At 39.6% G+C, this 19599-nt stretch overlaps 1 protein-coding gene across 1 annotated transcript in view; it reads right to left on the reverse strand.

Moving 5' to 3' along the window:
• Positions 1-19599, reverse strand: part of rsrc2 (arginine/serine-rich coiled-coil 2) — a 34182-nt gene that overhangs the window by 5943 nt on the left and 8640 nt on the right. Inside the window, exons 3-7 of the mRNA XM_077600084.1 lie at positions 10330-10370; positions 4231-4370; positions 4035-4157; positions 225-341; positions 80-156 (exon numbers count right to left, since the gene is read on the reverse strand). Of these exons, the coding sequence (XP_077456210.1) occupies positions 80-156; positions 225-341; positions 4035-4157; positions 4231-4370; positions 10330-10370 (498 nt within the window). The remainder of the gene's footprint in view (positions 1-79; positions 157-224; positions 342-4034; positions 4158-4230; positions 4371-10329; positions 10371-19599) is intronic.

The raw sequence follows: 19599 nt of genomic DNA on the forward strand, positions 1-19599 counted from the left end.
GATCTCCTAGCAAGGACGTATTTGACATCCACCCATGATAGGGTCATCATTTCAAAGGCAAGTCCAGGTGGAAGCTCACCTTCAATAACATCTTGCTGACATTTTTCCAACAACTCCTTCTCCTTCTGCTCCTGGAGTTTCTTGGCTCGCTCTAATCTGTAAAGCAAAGCAGGGGTCTGTCGAAACCAGTCCAACACTTGCCGGCCCTCAAATTCTTCACTTACCTTCGGGCGAGGGCCTCTTGTGCGTCCATGGCTGTGTTTCTCCCCCGGAAGATGGGTAGATCAGCCGAGCCGCTCCGACTTCTTTTGCGCACTTTTTCGCTGTTTTTCTTCCGCTCCCTGGTGTGACGTGATTGGGGCGGAATGTCAACAGACAGAGTTGTCGTTTTCAAGGCCACCCCATTACCTGACACGTTAAAAACACTCACGCAAGATGACTAAACTGGTCAGGCTCAAATTTGCAGCCCATGCAAGTTTATTGCAGACCCTTACCTAACTACATATCATAGGTATAGGTGCTTTGAAATTTTAAAGCTGAATTTTTTTTCTTCAGCATCCAAAACTTCAATGTAAAAAAATTCAGTCACCAAACAATTTTGTCAAATTGTTCCACGGTCAAAATTCAGATGAAATTAATCAATCTGGAAAATTTCACTTGCGAAAATTGAGTTGCAAAAAATTCCTATATCCTCATTTTTGAGGGTTTGAGTTTGATTTATTTAATAAGGGACAGCATATATTAATGAACATAAACATAGTCATGTTAATGAACATATACTTTTGTCGGACAAAAAATGATGACTGAATCGAGAGTACGGCTTATATGCGCATAAAAACACGACATGCACGAAACTGCGAGTTGACGACGCTATGATGTAATGCGACCGATATAGTCATTTATTTCAAAATAGAGAAAAGATAAACAGATAAAACGCTAAACAAAAGGTATTTTGATGTCTATGAATATAATTCAAGGAAAAAATAAACCGTATCTTGCATAAAACGTAAAAAAACTCACTTGTGCCAGTCACTAATCGCTCAGGGAGTCGCCATCTTACCATAGTAAACGTCCTCTGACTGGCCAGATGAGAGTACAGGTACTTGTGCCTGCTATTGCTTGCTCAAGGTGCCGCCATCTTACCGTAGTTAAACGTGCTCCATGTCAGCACATCCCAATAGTTAAGGCTGATCGAAGGTCTTGCGGTCGACCGTTAAAATATAAACCTTGATACCTACGTAATGTGTATGCTATTATTGCACCCAGAGACTTGTTGAACACTACGTATACCGCTAGGAGCATATTTCCTGGTTGTGCTTACGTTACTTCCTTTTTGAATGTATCTATGTGCAGAAAACAACCTCCCTTTCGGAACACAGAAAGGAAATGATTGTACATTTGTGATTGTAAAATTTTAAAAAATGATGCATTGATTTTTTTTCTTATTATTTCTTGTTCGAAAGTGACAACTATTGCAGTAATATGAACCATCGAAAAAAAAAATCGAGATATTTCAACATTTGAATTTGAATTCAATTTGGCCGCCACAACATCTTAAACTCCTGTTAAGAAAATTGTAATTTATGTCATTAAAAAACATCGGGTTCTCATCAAGATAGACTTACCATATTTACTCAGATATAAGCCGCCTGCGCGTGTGAGCCTCACCCTGAAAGTTGCCTTGAAATATTTGAATTTTACATTTTCTCGCGTATAAGCCGCCCCTGATTCCTAATTTTCACCTCCAAATTCATGGTTTTAATAGGGAGTGAGAATGTGTTACTTTGAAGGGAAAATCTTAAGAAAAATCATCACAAGTGGTATTTCTGAGATATTGGAATCAAAAGAACATCATTAGGGTCAATATTATAAAGAAGTTAATATGCCCGTCTTTGTAAATGCAAAATATCAAATTATTCAATTTGAAAAAATAAATAAGTCTATCTTGATGAGAACCTGATGCTTTCTAATTGTAGAAATTACAATTTTAATTTAAAGTTTAAAATGTTGTGGCAGCCATATTGCTTCTAATGTCAAAATATCTTAATTCTTTCGATGGTTCATATTAATAGTTGTCACTTTCGAACAAGAAATACAATGAAAAAAAATCAATATTAGTGAGTTAGCTTAGCGTTGCGATGTTCTTTGATAGCGCTGGGACACCTCATCTACAGATACTCCAGTCAGAGAGTGAAACGAAGGCACACAGATGATACCTCAGCTTCTTTTATATCAAATCCAAGTAATTGATAATGTAGAGCATTCTTCTTTGACAACACATTATAGTCAACTTTGATGAACACTGAATCAAACTCAGCTGGAAACGTTCGCGGTGCTCTCTACTAAAGACTAAAACTCAAATTACAACTATAGGACCCCAAGCTGTCCACCTAGGTGCGAAAAGAAGGATATAGCCTGCCATTTTAATGAAAACAACAGAAAACATAGGAAATTTATAACAATCAAAGTGGAATTTTGTTTTATTTCAAATTCAAGGCTACTCGCGTTTGGCCAGTCAGAGCACGTTTAACTAGGTTTAGATGGCAGCGCCCTAGGCGATATGGCGCATCCTGAAAATTGCCTTGAAATTGTTGAATTTTACAATTTCTCGCGTATAAGCCGCTCCCCTGATTCCCAATTTCCCCCTCCATATTCATGGTTTTAATAGGGAGTACAAATGTGTTACTTTGAAGGGAAAATCTTAAGAAAAATCATCACAAGTGGTATTTCTGAGATACTGTATGAATCAAAAGGACATTATTAGGGTTAATATCATGAGATACGCATTACGCAGGTATCAAGGCCGATATTTTAGTGATCGACCGCAAGACCTTCAATCAGCCTTAACAACTATTGGGATGTGCCAACATGGTAAACACTACTAACACATGTATCAAGGCGACTCGCGTCTGGCCAGTCAGAGCACGTCTAACTACGGTAAGATGGCGGCGCGCTGAGCAACCAATGGCAGGCACGGGTAAAAAAAAAAGTCAAAATAAGTTTTGTTTAGAGTTTTACCAGTTTATCTTTTCTCTATGTTGAAATAAATGACCGTATCGGCCGCATTGTCTTGCGTTATGGCGTTTCGTCTTTGTCATCTTGCAGTTTCGTTCATGTCAAGTCTAATTTGTGCGCATATAAGCCATACCCTTGATTCAGTCATCATTTTTTTTAGTTACACATACGGCGTATATGCGAGAAAATACGGTATATCTCCCAACTGGCCCGAGAATGCCCTGGACCCTTCTGTAAGAGCTGGCTGGGGAGATAGAAGTCTGGGACCCCTGCTGAAGCTGCTGCCCTCAAGACCGGCCTTGCATGAGCGGGAGAAAACGAATGAAACGCCAAAACGGACTGAGTTTTTCCATCTGTTTTTTTTCCCGCCTCTGTAGTTTTTGTAGCTTTGATATTTACTTTTTATTTAAAATTCAGGTTTTGACTACATTTTTCTACAACAAAAGGTTGTGTGACTGAATTTTGATTACTTATTTTTAAAATAAATTTAGCCTACTTCATTTTTTGCAGCTACATTTGTTAAAAATATTGCTACTTATTTTTATTTAAATTACATTCATTTATTTTTTGGAAAACTTCCAGGCATTAAATTTTTGTCTTTAATTTTAAAAAAAAAGTCTTTAACATTTTGTTAAAAATTAGGCCACCAAAAATGTTTAACTTTTTGCTAATTATTTTTTTGTCATTTTTTAATGTAAAATTCAGTCATGAAAAATCTGAAAACATTATTTAAGAAAGAGTTGCAACTGCATTTTCACTACTTAATTTTTGAAGAAAAATATTTACAATTTTATACAATGTTCTCAATTACATTTTTAATTATTGCTTTATATTTAGATTCAAAAAGATTGACTGGATTTTTCACAACAGAATTGATTTATTATATTATTATTAAATTTTTACTTCTTGTTAAACATTCGGCTACAAATATTATAACTGAACTTGTAGCGGAATTTCTCATGATGGAATTTTAAGCTAAAATAGGATGAAAATAATCATAAAAATTCAAGGAGGCGCACCTGCTTCTGCTGCGATGGCGGTGTTTTGACCTGGAACTGGAACGCGAACGGGCCCTCCTTTTCCTGTCACGACTGTGCGATCGCGAGGAGAGTCGCCTGTCTCGACTCCTGCTGCTGTGCCGTCTGAGGGGAAGAGCAGAGCGGCGGGTCACGCTAAGGCACCATCTTCGCTAGCTGCCATGACGCTCGGACCGACCGCACTCGGGAGGAGCCGGCAGGAGACCTCCGGTCTCTGCGGCGTGAGCGCTCGTCACCGTCGTCGGCTGAAAGCCTGTCATGGCGTCCGTCCGCAAGCTTCTGCAACTTAGGTGGCTTCTCCGGCTCTCGCTTACGTGCCTGTTTCAACAACAAGTGGCTCTCTTTCAGGAAAATAGCGCAACAAAGAGTTAGTGCCAACGTATCCGTCGCTTTCACATTCACTAAACATTTCAGTACACTCGAAGCTGTTTGGAACCTTTCATTAGCCAATCTACCAAGTACTGGCCATTTCAATCAGTACATGAATGATACAGATGAAAAGTAGGGATGCACCTTTCATTAGCCAATCTACCAAGTAGTGGCCATTTCAAGCAGTACAATTCAGCACTGAATAATACAGATGAAAAGTAGGGATGCACCGAAATAAGATCGAATTTTTGGGCGAAACTGAATACCGGAAAACTAAACTCGCAAAACAAAAACAATTAGAGACCATCCTTTGCTCTCTCTGTAGAGTTTCAGTCACTTCCTATTAATTTTGGCACATTTTCAGGTCATTCCTTTTGTTTATTTATTGACGGCGCTAGAGGTCAAAAGTGTTTTGAATGGGAGGGAAAAATGAGCATTTGTTCATTCACACCTACTATTAAAAATTAATTGCACTTCTAGTGCTCTTAATGGGATTGAAAGATGAGCGTTCACAACCATGCATATCAGTTAAAATGCATTGGAAGCCCATTGTTTTTAATAGCAGGCAAATAATTAATTCTGGATCAGTCTTCATAATTTTAGGGAATTTAAGGGTCATTTGATTTTGGATTACTTCCCATTTGTTTGGGTCACTTCCTGTACATTTTGGTCATTTCCTGTTGATTTTAGGGCATTCACAGGTCCCTAGTTAAGTTTGGGGCATTGTCAGGTCATTTGACCTGTTAAGTCATTGACAGCACTACACGTCCAATCCATTTGGTCTGGGAAGGGAGAATGAGCATTCATTCATTTGCCTCTCCCAACCAAAATGGATTGGAAGTAGGCTTGATCGATATCTCATTTAGACCCCAGCATTGCGATGTGCGCATCTGCAATACTCACATCGCAGGATGTGATACTTTTATTTTATTTATTTAAAATACACATTTCGTTTTGCTTTAATAAAATTGAGATAGTAGTTTTATTTGTAAAAAAATATATATAAATAAATAAGTTATATGATCTACTAGCCATATCACCACCACTACCCCTTAGACTTCAGAGTTAACCAAAGTCTTCCCTAACAGAGCTATTCAAATTATCTGGTGAAAAATCTTGTATTTTATTATTACAATGTAGATCACAATATATCACAAACACACAAAAATCAGTTTGTGTTTTTCTAACGTCATTCAGCCCTGGAAGTCTAGCCCCATCAGTGGTATTGAAAGATTCACAGTGAGTCCCAACAGTTGAATTGGAGGTCTATTGTTATCAAGGGCAGACAATGAGTTAATTCTCAGTGAATTAATTTTGGAGTACATAGGGGCCACTTTCTGTCAATTGTACGATCATTTCTGGTACATTTTGCTTATTTCCAATTCCAACGATTTCGGGCTAATTTCCAATTTATTTCCGGTTGATTCACCATTTCCTGGTGATTTCACTTGCTTGGTAACTCATTGAAGGCGACAGATGTCCAATAAATTTTGACTGGGAGGGGAGAATGAGCCTATGTTCAGTCGCCCCACTTAGGCTAATTGCTAATAGCTGCGCTGAGCAATTTTAGGTATCAGTAAAATAACTTCGGTCTAAAAAAGAAAAAGCGCGTCGGCAGACAACTTTTGAATCACGTTTCGGCCAAAAATTTCCAGGCGGTGAATTTTCGGTGCATCTCTAAGTGAAAAGGGTAGATATGTGTTTGAATAGCAGATAGTTAGTTACCTGTCACCGTAGTCGAGATATTATTTTGCTATGTCAGCAGGCTCCTCAGTTCAGTCTCTTCGTGCTTTAGCACGCTGAGTGTGATTTATTGTACAAATGTTATCATGTGGTCTTTGCACACCATTTTACAAAGTCAATCATCACCACAGTAAATGGTTTTAAATCACACAACGTCAAAGCCGCTCTCATCTGTTCTTTCTGACTGTTTTTTCTCCATTTTACTCAGGGGGTCCCCAACCATTTCCATTGCAGCAGTCGCTTTTTCCCGCCTATATTAAAATAATATAATTAATCAAAATTTATTGTTGGTGGAATCCGATGATTGAAAAATGAATTGTTTTCGACTACAAGCTACCAAATCAATTTATCAGGCACAGGTTGGATTCAATATGAGAGTTTGGGTGAAAAAACTTCAACTTATCCAATTTTCTAAATTACAGGTGTCAACTCATAGTCCAATGGCCAAGTCTGACCCGCCACATAATTTTGTGTGGCATGCAAAAGTACCATATTTTCTACACTGTAAGGGGCACCTGCAATCAATAGCCTATTTTCACATTTGTTTCATATATAATGCGCACCGGATTATAAATTCAGGAATAGTGGTAGTGGTACTACTAGTAGTAGGGGGTTGAGTTAGAAATTCACTAGATGGAGCTGTAGTAGTAGTAATAGAAGTGGTGCTTAGGAGTTGTGTTATACATCAATCAACTAGATGGAGCTGTGCTAAAGGAAATTTCATACAATTAACCAATATTGATCCATATATGAGGCTTTTAGTCTCGCCTTATAGTGCGGAAAATACAATACAATGAATTATGTGTACTACCATTATATTTCTCTCCAAAATTAAATATAACAATTTTGAAAATGTGATGAATGATAAAAAAAACTTGTAATTACTTTCTTTTTCTAAATTTATAACAATTTAAACATTAAAACTAAAGAATATTTACATTTTAACCTCAGTTCTGTTTTGAAAAATAATTGTAAAATATGCAAACATTCTTTTTCAACGTTTATTCATTCATTTATAATTATCTTTTGTTTACAATTTTCAAAATGAAAAAAGGGGAAATGAATTGCAAAACTTCTTAGATTTTTTGGCATTTATTGCATACAGTAATCCCTCGAATATCACGGTTAATGTGGACCAGACATGGCCGCGATAATGGAAAAACCGCAAAGTATGGAAGAAAAAAAATCTTCAGTGCTGAGTCCTAGTAGCAAGAATGGATTCTGTTTACAAGTTTCAGCATGGGTTTGCATTTTTATGAACTTTAAAAACTTTTTGTTCTTTAATGCTGTGTCCTAGTAGGAAGAGGGGCTTCTGCAGAGCTGCCAACATCTGTTGACCCCATTTCAGGAGTATTCTTGTCCCGGTTTCCGGATTATTTCCAGAGTGAATGCGATTCAGCGCAAAATTTATATAGAATGTAAAAAAAAAAGTGTAGGACAATTTAAATTCAACTGTTATCATGTTTTTACATTAATTGAAACATTGTATTTTTGTAAACTATTGAAAAAGTACAGCATAACAAAAATAAGTTTATCTTTGTGTTTGGGTCCTTCTACAAGCGTTTTACAGTCAGTAATTCCAATATGTCTCACGCTGAAGTCGCACTTGCATGTTGTGCAATGTGCAAATGTAGGTTCTTTTGGAGACGGCTTCAACATGGGATATTTCGTCGAATATGAACCAATAAACTTCGGGTGTCTGGATTTCTTATTAGAAGTTTCATCCAAATTGCCATCTATTTTGCACTTAACCCGAGCAGGCATAATGATGACTTCCGTAGTTTAGGGAGGTTGTCCGGTCCCTGAGTTTGCGTTGCATTTCCAGAGAAACTCCTGAAATTCCGTGGTAGTTGGCAGCCCTGCTTGTGGTTACGAGTTTTAGCGTGGATTTTCACATTTTTATGGACTTGAAAAACAATAAGAATACCATATTTTCACGACTATAAGGCGCAGCGCATTAGAAGGCGCACCCTCAATGAATGACATCTTACATTTTTTTTCATAGAAGGCGCACCGCTCCGCATTACACTGGTTTACCGCACCGCATTATACGGGTCTACAGTAGAGGCTGGGGTTACGTTATGCATCCACTAGATGGTGCTGCGCTAAAGGGAATGTCAACAAAACAGTCAGATAGGTCAGCCAAACTTTATTAATAGATTACAAATCAAATTTTCTCCGAGGTTAAAGTATTAGTATTTTTGTGACACAGCAATAGCATAATATCTCATGTTGAACAGGTGGGCGAATGCGGCATCCAACACGCACGTCTTCGTCTTACCAAAGTCGTCATTAATTGAGTCAGTAATTTCTGCCTTCCTGAAAGCTCGGACCACAGTTGAGACTTCCACTGGGAATGACGGCGAACATAGAATTAATGTGCTAGATCGAGCTCAACCGAAATGAAATGCCCTTTTATATATCTCAGCATTCACCGCGCACCGGAAATAGAGTCGGGGGCTGCTTGCCGTAGTTGCGAGAGCTGTTGCGGCTCAATATTGATCCATATATAATATATTTATATATATAGTTTGCAGTCTAGCTCTGAATGCTCTGTTGATGCCAACATCTAGCGGCAGGAGTTCTTTTGTAAATCCACCCTAGTAAATGACGGCCGCTGTCAATTGGTTGACAAAAGAACTATATATCCTAGCGGCTGGAGTTCTTTTGTCAATCCACCCCGAACGACGGCGAGCACCAAATTAGTGTGCTCGCCGTCATACTGGGTGTATTGACAAAAGAACTACATATCCCAGCATGAACCGCGCACGGGGGAAAATGAAGTCGCAGGCTGCTTACCGTAGTTGCGAGACCTGTAGAGGATGGTGTACCCTTTCGACTGATTTATTTTCTTTTATCGTGATAACAATTTTAATATTGGTCCATATATAAGGCACACTGGATTATAAGGCGCCCTGTCTATTTTGGAGCAAATTTAAGACGTTTAAGTGTCCCTTATAGTCGTGAAAATACGGTAATTAAAAAAAATAAAATAAAATTTCCCCAGAAAAAAAAATCCACGGTGTGGTGACGCTGCGAAAGTTGAACCGGAAAATGGCGAGGGATTACTGCACATGTTTTTCAAAAGAATTAAAAATGAAGAATCTTTCATTTTCTTTTAATTTCCTTTGGAAGAAAAAAGATAGGGATAGAGCAAATATTTTCTTAAATTGTTTATTTCAATTGTTGTGGTTTTTGATCAAAAAAAGAAAAATATCAAAATTTCTAATTTTTATAGATATATTTAGTCATATATTTTTTATTTTAAATTTTATTTAGGCAGCTGAGTGGTTAGCACATGGGCCTCAGTTCAGGATTCAATCCCAGGTCGGTCCTCACTGTATGGAGTTCTGAGATCGAGGGTTCAATCCCAGGTTCAGAGCTTCCTGTTTTGCGTTTGCATGTTCTGCCCGGGCTTGTGTGGGTTCTCTCCACATACTTCGGTTTCCTCGCGCATCCCAAAATGCAGGGTATGCTGGTTGAACTAGAACTCTAAATTTCCCCTAGGTATGAGTATGAGCTCAATGGTTGTCCGTCTCCTGGTGCCCTCCCATTGGCTGCCCATCGATTCAGGGTGTCCCCGCCTGGTGCCCATAGTTAGCATAGATAGGCTCCAGCAACCACTGTGACCTTTGTAAGGATAAGCAATTCAAAAAACGAATGACTAAATATTTTATTTATTTGCAATTTTTATTAAATAAAAAGAATGAACAAATTAATTTAAAAAATCTTTTTCACTTTTGTATTTCATAAACATAAAACAGAAAATGAAAACAAAATGTTTTTTTTCATTTTGTTAAAACTATTACCATAAATATTTTCCATTTTCTGGAGTGAAAAAGTTTTACATAAATTATGTATATTTTAGCAGGAAACATGAAGTCGATGGGCTTGATTTAATTTTTCCGGGCCATGCAAAATGATAGTCCAGGCTGCATCTAGCCGTAGGGACACAATTTTTACACACTATTTTAATTTTGGAAGAAGTCAAGTGCTGTGACTACTTTGCGAATGTGCTTTAGTCTCAATATTACCTCCTCGTACCTGGTTGGGGACCGCTGATCAAATACTCACCTCAGTGGCCTAACTAGTAACAACTAACGCACTTGAAGTGTCACATGAAAATATGCTATCAATTGAAAGTTTGAAGCTAGAGATTAGTTACCTCTTTGCTCCGACTGCGGCTTCGCCTGTGCTTCCTGTTCCCTAAATAAAAAAAACAAGAAAAGATGAGCGTCTTGGATAGGGTACAATGTCTTTGACACACATTCCAGTAGTGTTTACAAATACGAAACTAAAATGGCGTCATTGGTATCGGGGAATACTAAGAAATAACGTGCCAATGCGGTGCGTTATTTTCAAGATCACACCCCTGACACCCTATTCTAGGTGGCGGCAAGTTCCGCACGCTGCTGTAATTAAAAGAAGGCCTTCCCAAGGCGATGTTAGATGTCCAGTCATGTGGAGGTCAAAAGTTCTTCTGCTGTAAATTTCAACAAATTTATCACTAGTCCATTTCATTTGAAGTGGGAGGGTGGCAGCAAATGAATGAATCCCACTTGAAATGGATTGGAAATCTGAAACTGTCAATGTGTTAGGGTTATTAGTCTTACATTATTATATATTTGCTCGCAATGAAGAACGCTTTGCTTTATTTAGCTTATTAACATTAGAAAAGTATTATAGTACATTTGCTTGCAACAATGTAAATGCTTTGCTCCTTAGTTAGACCAAACAACAGGAAGATCGAATCCTCGTGGACTGCTGGAATGTGGAGAAGATCCTTCAACTCTACATGACCTTCATTTGTTTTGAGAGCTAAAACTTCTATTGTAACTAGGGTCCTTGATTATTGACTTCTCACTCCTGTTTTCCCATCCCTCCCTTAAGAGCTGAGACGTCCATTGTAATTAGGGTCCTTGAAGCTAATAAACATGAAAAAGATGCGTGTGAGGACAGAATGAACCTGGACAGAGACGAGTGAGGTTCGATTCTCTCTTGCAAGAATATCCCAGAGGATTGTCTTGTCTCTTTATTTGTGCATGCATTTGGGGATGCCTATTGGTGAATGTTGGAGTTATTTTGGGTACTATTATAAATGTGCTTGAAATATTAATCATTACATGTACCTCGTCACACGACCGCTCGTCATACAAAATTCTCGTCTTACGACGGAAATTTCGATCGAATAATTCGCCCGTCATGCGATCAAAATTTTGTGATGCGACCAAGCCAGGTGGCCATGGCACTGTCTTTTTTGCATATCTTTCGTGTATAACAATATTTACGAGCACCGAATGAGTTATTCAGACCAGGAAACGCACAACGCGCATGCGCGGGGAAAAGAGGGCTTTCTGGTTAATGAAGTATACTCGTGCACACAACGCCGAAAGGCAATGGCACTCTTTCTCAGAATAAAACTTTACCCACAATCAATACGTGGGTAAGCTCAGCTGCTGCATTTCCTGTTATTTTTATCTAATACGAGGAGTATTATATTACTTCTCGTTCGCTGCTCATAAGAACATCAGGGGCACTGGCTCGCAACTCCCTGCAATAGCATCCACGGTAGCAACTCTAGGTGCCGTTCGAGGGGATGCGAACACAGATGCTACACGCTAAAAGCGAGCCGCTAGCCAGCGCCTCCGAAGCTCCCATGAGCAGCGGAGCGATCGCTGATAAAAGACTGCTGCTCGTTGGCTGCTCATAAGAACATCAGGGGCACTGGCTCGCAACTCCCCGCAATAGCATCCACGGTAGCAACTCTATCATAGGCGCCGTTCGAGGGGATGCGAACACAGATGCTACACGCTAAAAGGGAGCCGCTAGCCAGCGCCCCCGAAGCTCCCATGAGCAGCAGAGCGATCGCTGATAAAAGACTGCTGCTCGTTGGCAAGTGGTCGTGCGTTATCCGATTGTGAGGACATTTGTGTGCATCATTTTCGGAATATTTTGAAGGGAATAGTACAACAGCAAACAGCCCATCGATAGCGAACGTGAGGGTGGAGTGTTTGTTCCGTTTACGAGTGCGTTGTGTGGAGAAAAAACCCCGAAGCCCCCCGCCCCTTTTGTGCCCCTCTCCCCTCGGCGAAATCCACCCAATTTTAGTTAGATTAAACACATTTTATTTCTATTAAACCACTAGTTATGTGTTACTTTGTTAATAGATGGGGAATTAGAAGAAATAAAACGTTTTTTTTCCAATCATATATCCTGTTTTTGGTGTTTTTTCAGAGGGCTGGAACGAATTATTTTTTTTTCCATTCATTTCAATGGGAAACGTCCGCTCAATTTACGAGAACCTCGTCATAAGATCTCAGTCTCGGAACGGATTATGATCGTGTGTCGAGGTACCACTGTATATGTGAAATATTAATCATTATATGTATATGTGCTTGCAATGAAGACAAACGCTTATTTTAATGTTCACCGAAACAAACTCGAAGGTCACTCCCCTCTGCAGCTGGCTCCGAGGACTGTCGATTGTTTTTAAGCCTGGCAGGTCTCTATCAAGTTGGACTTATCAAAATTGTTTTGAAACCTCGACTTCTCACCCAGTCGCAAGTTCACAATGAAGAGCCGGGAAGAACTCTTAATTGTTTTGACTTGGATCCCGCAGCAGGTGGCGATATCGAATCGACCTCCGAAAATACTCGCAAATGTTTTAAAATAGAGGCTGGCTTCTCTCTTGCAAGATAAAGCAGAATATGGCCTCCGATGTCTACCTTATCTTAAAGCGTATCTATTGGTGAACCTAACAGTGACCCTAACATATAACGGTAGAGGAGTTAAAAAATAAAATTCGTTCTTCAAGATGCAACCTCCCAACAACGGGTAAATCACTAGTAAACATTAAGTCCATATTAATCGGCAGGCTGGCAGGAATTACCAATATCGAAGGCTAGAAATATATACCATTCGTACTGTTACATCAAAATGTACCCATGCCGATATAGTAATACCTTGACATACGAGTGTCCCAACATATGAGAAATTAGAGATACAAGGATAATTCCGAGCACATTTTTGCTTTGAGATACGAGACAAATTTGAGATACGAGCATACCAGATGGCTCCCAATGCGGCTGTCCGGGTGGCCATGTATGCGAGAGGCTGCTTATGAGAACAGCATTGCTCTGTCTTTCTCGACACATCTCCCTCGCATAAAGATATCTACGAACACCGGGCCGTACAGGTTACATTTTTTTTACCAGAAATAGCGGAACCGAGTCGATAATTTGCGAAAAAACCAGCGGAATTTAAAGCAAGCATCTAAAACAGACACCAGCAAAGCCAACCCAAAACTAGGTTCTGAGGAATGGAGAAAAAGGAAGTTCCGCTTCAAAAGCCGCGGTGGAATACATTAACAACATCCTTGCCTCGGTTATCGCACAAGGTGTAATTTAGTGTAACGTAAGATTAAAACTCCTTTTTAAGTGTGTGTATAGTAATTAACTTAAGTTAATTCATCAGCTGTCAGGGTCTTTAACAAAAAAAATGGCTGAGTGTTAAGACCTACCGTATGCATGCATGTGCAATTATGTGTATGTATGTATATATGTGCTAATATGTGTATGTGTGTATGTACAGGTGTATGTACACATATGTGTATGCGTATGTGTATATATATATATATATATATATATATATATATATATATATATATATATATATATATATATATATATATATATATATATATATATATATCTATGTGTATATATATAAATATCTATATCTATGTATATATATATACACACACATATATACATATATATATACCATATTTTCACGCCTATTTGGCGCATCGTATTTTACGCCGCAGTGTCAGTAACGAGTGCTATTTCTGTATTTTAGACACACAAAGCATGCACCATTTCATTAGACGCATATATATTATATATGGATGAACATCATAACGCAATAGCGCTGGCTACCGGAAGCAGCCTATTTCCGGGTTCCGGTGCGCAGTGACTGCTGGGAAATATAGTTCTTCCTCGCTACACCCACACGCTAAAACATGTTTTAAAAAGGCAACGTAAGCAAAACTGAGTTCGGTTGTACTTTATTTAGACATTTTACAACTTACTCAGGTCATCATCACCCACAAATCCATCAAAGTCCTCATTTTCTGTGTCCGAATTAAACAATTGCCCAAATGAGTCTTCCAAAACGCTGGGTCCCGCGGTTGTAGTTCTTAAGCCTCCGTGAATGACGGCAAGCTCCGAGTTATTATATATAATATATATACATAGTTCACAGTCTAGCTTTGAAAGCTCTGTTGACGCCAACATTTAGCGGCAGGATTTCTTTTGTAAATACAGCCGGCGACCACACTAATTTGGTGCTGGCCGTCATTTCGGCTGTATTTACAAAAGAAATCCTGAACGTTGCACAAAGTTTGCAAATCAATTGAATGATACCATACAGTGCTACCGCATCATTTATGATGAAAAAAAGAAGAAAACTGTGCAATCGTCGTTAGATCGCTTCTTTCGGCCAGTTTCTAATACATAAATATCTCTCTCTCTCTATACAGTACTGTAAATATTCTCTCCATTTTATTAAATGTTTTTTTCAGTACAAACCAATGCGTGTTACTTATACAAGCCTTAAACATACAAATGCACTTATATAAACCTTCAATATACTTATATAGGCCTTAAACATAAATTATAATACAAAATATAGCACTGAATCAACTTACAAACAAATTCAACTTATGAACAATCGCTCGGAACCTAACTCGTTCGTAAGTAGGGGAGTGTCTGTATATAGTATATATATATATATACACACCTCAGAGACACTCTTATTTATTTATATATTTATTCATGTATTTATTTATTAACTTACTTATTACCTATCTATTTCTATTTATGTCTAAAATGAATTTCCTATTCCTGCATCCTGACCCTCTTGCTACTGTGACAACGAAATTTCCCGAATACGGCATGAATAAAGTTATCCAATCCAATCCAATTACAGTTACATTTAAAGTTTATGTTACGAGCGCATTGCCGTCAAGTCTCTCTTCTGTCCTTTCTCTCTCTCTTGTCCGCGTTAAAACGTGACCGTCTGTCTGTACATTTTAGTATTGAAGATCATAACGTCTAGATTGGTATTTGGTACATTGTGAGTAGGGAGTGAATTAGAACAAATACAAAGATGTTTCTTCATTGTAATATCCTGTTTTTGGTGGTTTTTCGGAGGGTGGGAACGGATTCCAGTAATCCCTTCGATTATCTCGACTTCACTTATTGCGAATTCACTACTTTGTGATTTATTCTGCTATTAATTACAGCCTGACAGCCTGAATGATTATAGGCCTGTTGCATTTACACCTGTGATCATGAAATGCTTTGAAAAGTTGGTCGCCCGCCACATCAGGGATACAATCCCTCCCTCAGTTGACCCTCACCAGTTTGCTTATAGAGCAAACAGGTCCACTGAGGACGCCATCGCCTTAGCTCTACACACAGCACTGAGCCACCTGAAGCACCTTGGGAACTATGTGAGGATGATTTTCATTGACTATAGCTCAGCCTTCAACACTATAATACCGGACATTCTGGCTGACAAACTCTCCCACCTATCCTCTTCCATCTGCTGATGGATTAAGAACTTCTTAACCAACCGTCCACAAACTGATAGACTTGGTCCCCATCTCTCTTCCTCCATTACACTGAGCACTGGCTCCCTTCAAGGCTGTGTACTCTTCTCAGTTTTTCCCCACATCCATCAGAACTCTTAACCTGCGGTAAGACAACACACATTCCCTTCCGAGGTAATATGAAAAGATGTTTGGGTGGTGAGCTGCCTCCTACTGGCTGACTGAAGGTAAGTGAAAGACAGTGAGAGGTAAGTGACCCGCTCAGCGGGGTGACGCGAGGTATCCATAACGGCAGATAGCCAAATTACCAGTCCGTAACCTATCACTTATTTAGGTCTTTTGCCGAGAAAACGCACCTTATGGAGAAGCACTACCAATTTCGTCATACGCAGTTTCTGGGTGTGATGACAAATAGGTTTTTGTTGTTGATGATGACGACAGGGCCTATGTCTGATAATTATTATTATTATACTCCCTGTACATATACAACTGTACACCCAACCACCACTCTAACTACATCATCAAATTTGCCGATGACACCACTGTGGTCGGACTCATCTCGGGGGGGATGAGTCTGCCTACAGAGGTGAGGTCAACAAACTGTCTTTGTGGTGTTTGGTGAACAATCTCACACTAAACACCACGAAAATTAAGAAATAATCCTGGACTTTCGCAAACGCATCACAGATCTGGCCCCACTCCTCATAAATGGAGTATGCGTAGACAGGGTTCAGTCCTTCAAATTCCTGGGGGTCCACGTCACGGAAAAGCTCTCCTGGTCTACCAACACCACGGTAGTGGTGAAGAAGGCCCAGAAACGACTCAATTTCCTGAGGGGTACCCAGGAGGAATAACTTGGAATCTAAGCTTATGGTAACCTTCTATAGAGCTACTGTGGAGAGCATCCTGGCATATTGCATTACAGTGTGGTACGCTGGAAGAACGGCAGCAGACAGAAAAGCCATGCAGAGAGTGATCAACACCGCCCAGAAGATCATCGGCTGCTCTCAGCCCTCACTGAATGACATTGCCGGCCCTCACTACCTCAGCAGAGCCGGGTAAACATTGTTAGGGACCCATACCAACCTGGTCACAAGCTGATGCCCTCTGGCAGACGCTACAGGTCTTACAAAGCACGGACAAATCGACTTAGGGACAGTATTTTCCCCCACAGCCATCAGGACTCTGAAGCTGCATTAGCACGACACACAATCCTTTCTGTGCAATAACTTCGGGGTGTGCAATAACAATGTGCAATATCTTAGATTGTGTAATATTTTAGAATTTACCTTGCCAAGACGTGACTTTTTATATTTTTATATTACTTATGTTTTTACTGGGAAAACGCACTTTGTGGAGTAGCACCACCAATTTCGTTATACGCAGCTGTGTATGAAGACAATAAAGGCTTTTGATTTGAGTTAATTCTTTTTTATTTTTTTTAAAGTTCACAAAAATGTGAAATCCGCTGAAACTCGCAAGCGGACGCCACTCCTGTCTTCTGCTTGCTACTAGGACTCGACACCGAATAATTTAATTATCATTATTTTTTTTTAAGTTAATAAAAATGTGAATATCCACCCTGAACTCGTAAGCGGAAGCCACTTTTGCTGCTACTAGGACTCAGCACTTTTTTTGTATTTAATTTAATCTATTTATTTAATAGGAGTGACCCTAATTCGCGATTCTTTGATTATTGCGGCCATGTCTGGTCTACATTAACCGCGATATTCGAAGGATTACTGTAATTTGTATTTTGTTCATTCCTATGAGAAAAGTTGATTTGAGATAAGAGTACATTGACATTCGAGCTCGATCCCGGAAGGCATTAGGCTCGTAGCTCGAGGTATTAGTGTACTCATATCGCAGGACATGCGAAACTTTTAATATTATTACTAGTTTGGGAAGCTATTGTTCGTGAGACCTTTCTGTCTGAGCGCATTAGGCTCTCTGCCAAAAACATCATATGTTTGAGCCAACTGCCTTGCCTGACAAATTAGTTGTTGCAGCTGCCTGTTAAGTGATAGATATTGCTCTTGGATACTTCAAACGTGCGCCACAATTATATGTCCGTGCTTTGACAATGATAAAATAAGGTGGTTATGATTTCAGTTTAATGTCAATGCTTTGATGGGAACATCACCTCTACCAACATGGCCGCCCTGAGGCGAAATATCTTTTCATACTTCTGCTTAGGTGTGGGCAATATGGCAGAAAGATCATATGATAAAAAAAAAGACTTGATTCTATTGTTTATTTCAGTGTTTCCTAAATACTGTGGCATCACTCACGTGAGAGATGGTTCGGTTTTTATTGCAATATCTTTCCATATCCATTCTTTTGCGATATAAATATATTTATTTTATGCAGAAAATATATCAATTATTGGTCACCAAAACAAAATTATTTGCAGAAACTTTCCTCGGCCCTTCACCGTAGCGTAAAAAAACAAGTTCCTGCATGCTCGCACACATTGCATTTCTCCATGCGTTCAAGGTTAGATGCTGTGTGTGCAGTGCACGCACACGCCAGGATGCGTAATCCGCGTAATCGCAGCGCGGAAAATTATCGTGAGTTGTGATCGTGCGTTTGTCTCCTGTATCGTTTCATCAAATGCTCCTTCAGAAGGTCCCCCATATTTTTTTTTAGATTTATGAGCGAATTAATTTTATCTTGTAAATCCATAAGCGCAAATCCAAAATGCACAATTTTCTTCTTGATTTAGGATGGGAACGTTGGGACTACAACCCTGACCGCTTAGACCAGACATGGGAAAACTACGGCCCGTTAGGCCTTTTAATCCGTCCTGCCGACGTTGTCCAAATTATTATATATATATATTTTTTCCCCCAAGATGGCGCCGTCACACGGAAGCCAGTGGCAGTAGCTCTGTCCACTCTTATTTGTTTTTCGTGTTTTACAGCCCCTCTATCTTTTTTTAATTACATTTTAATAGTTCTTAATACATTCCTTTTTATTTTACTTTGTACAGTGCGACCTCGACATACGATCGTAATCCGTTCCGAGACTGAGATCGTATGACGAGGTTCTCGTAACTCGAGCGGACGTTTCCCATTGAAATGAATGGAAAAAAAATTAATTCGTTCCAGCCCTCTGAAAAAACACCAAAAACAGGATATTGGATTGGAAAAAAATGTTTTATTTCTTCTAATTCCCCATCTATTAACAAAGTAACACATAACTAGTGGTTTAATAGAAATAAAATGTGTTTAATCTAACTAAAATTGGGCGGATTTCGCCGAGGGGAGAGGGGCACAAAAGGGGAGAGGGGCTTCAGGGTTTTTTTTTCCACACAACGCACTCGTAAACGGAACAAACACTCCACCCTCACGTTCGCTATCGATGGGCTGTTTGCTGTTGTACTATTCCCTTCAAAATATTCCGAAAATGATGCACACAAATGTCCTCACAATCGGATAACGCACGACCACTTGCCAACGAGCAGCAGTCTTTTATCAGCGATCGCTCCGCTACTCATGGGAGCTTTGGGGGCGCTGGCTAGCGGCTCCCTTTTAGTGTGTAGCATCTGTGTTCGCATCCCCTCGAACGGCGCCTATGATAGAGTTGCTACCGTGGATGCTATTGCGGGGAGTTGCGAGCCAGTGCCCCTGATGTTCTTATGAGCAGCCAACGAGCAGCAGTCTTTTATTAGCGATCGCTCCGCTGCTCATGGGAGCTTCGGGGGCGCTGGCTAGCGGCTCCCTTTTAGCGTGTAGCATCTGTGTTCGCATCCCCTCGAACGGCGCCTATGATAGAGTTGCTACCGTGGATGCTATTGCGGGGAGTTGCGAGCCAGTGCCC

The sequence above is a fragment of the Stigmatopora argus genome, chromosome 5 (genome assembly GCF_051989625.1).
Source record: "Stigmatopora argus isolate UIUO_Sarg chromosome 5, RoL_Sarg_1.0, whole genome shotgun sequence".
NCBI classification, from domain to species: Eukaryota; Metazoa; Chordata; class Actinopteri; order Syngnathiformes; family Syngnathidae; genus Stigmatopora; species Stigmatopora argus.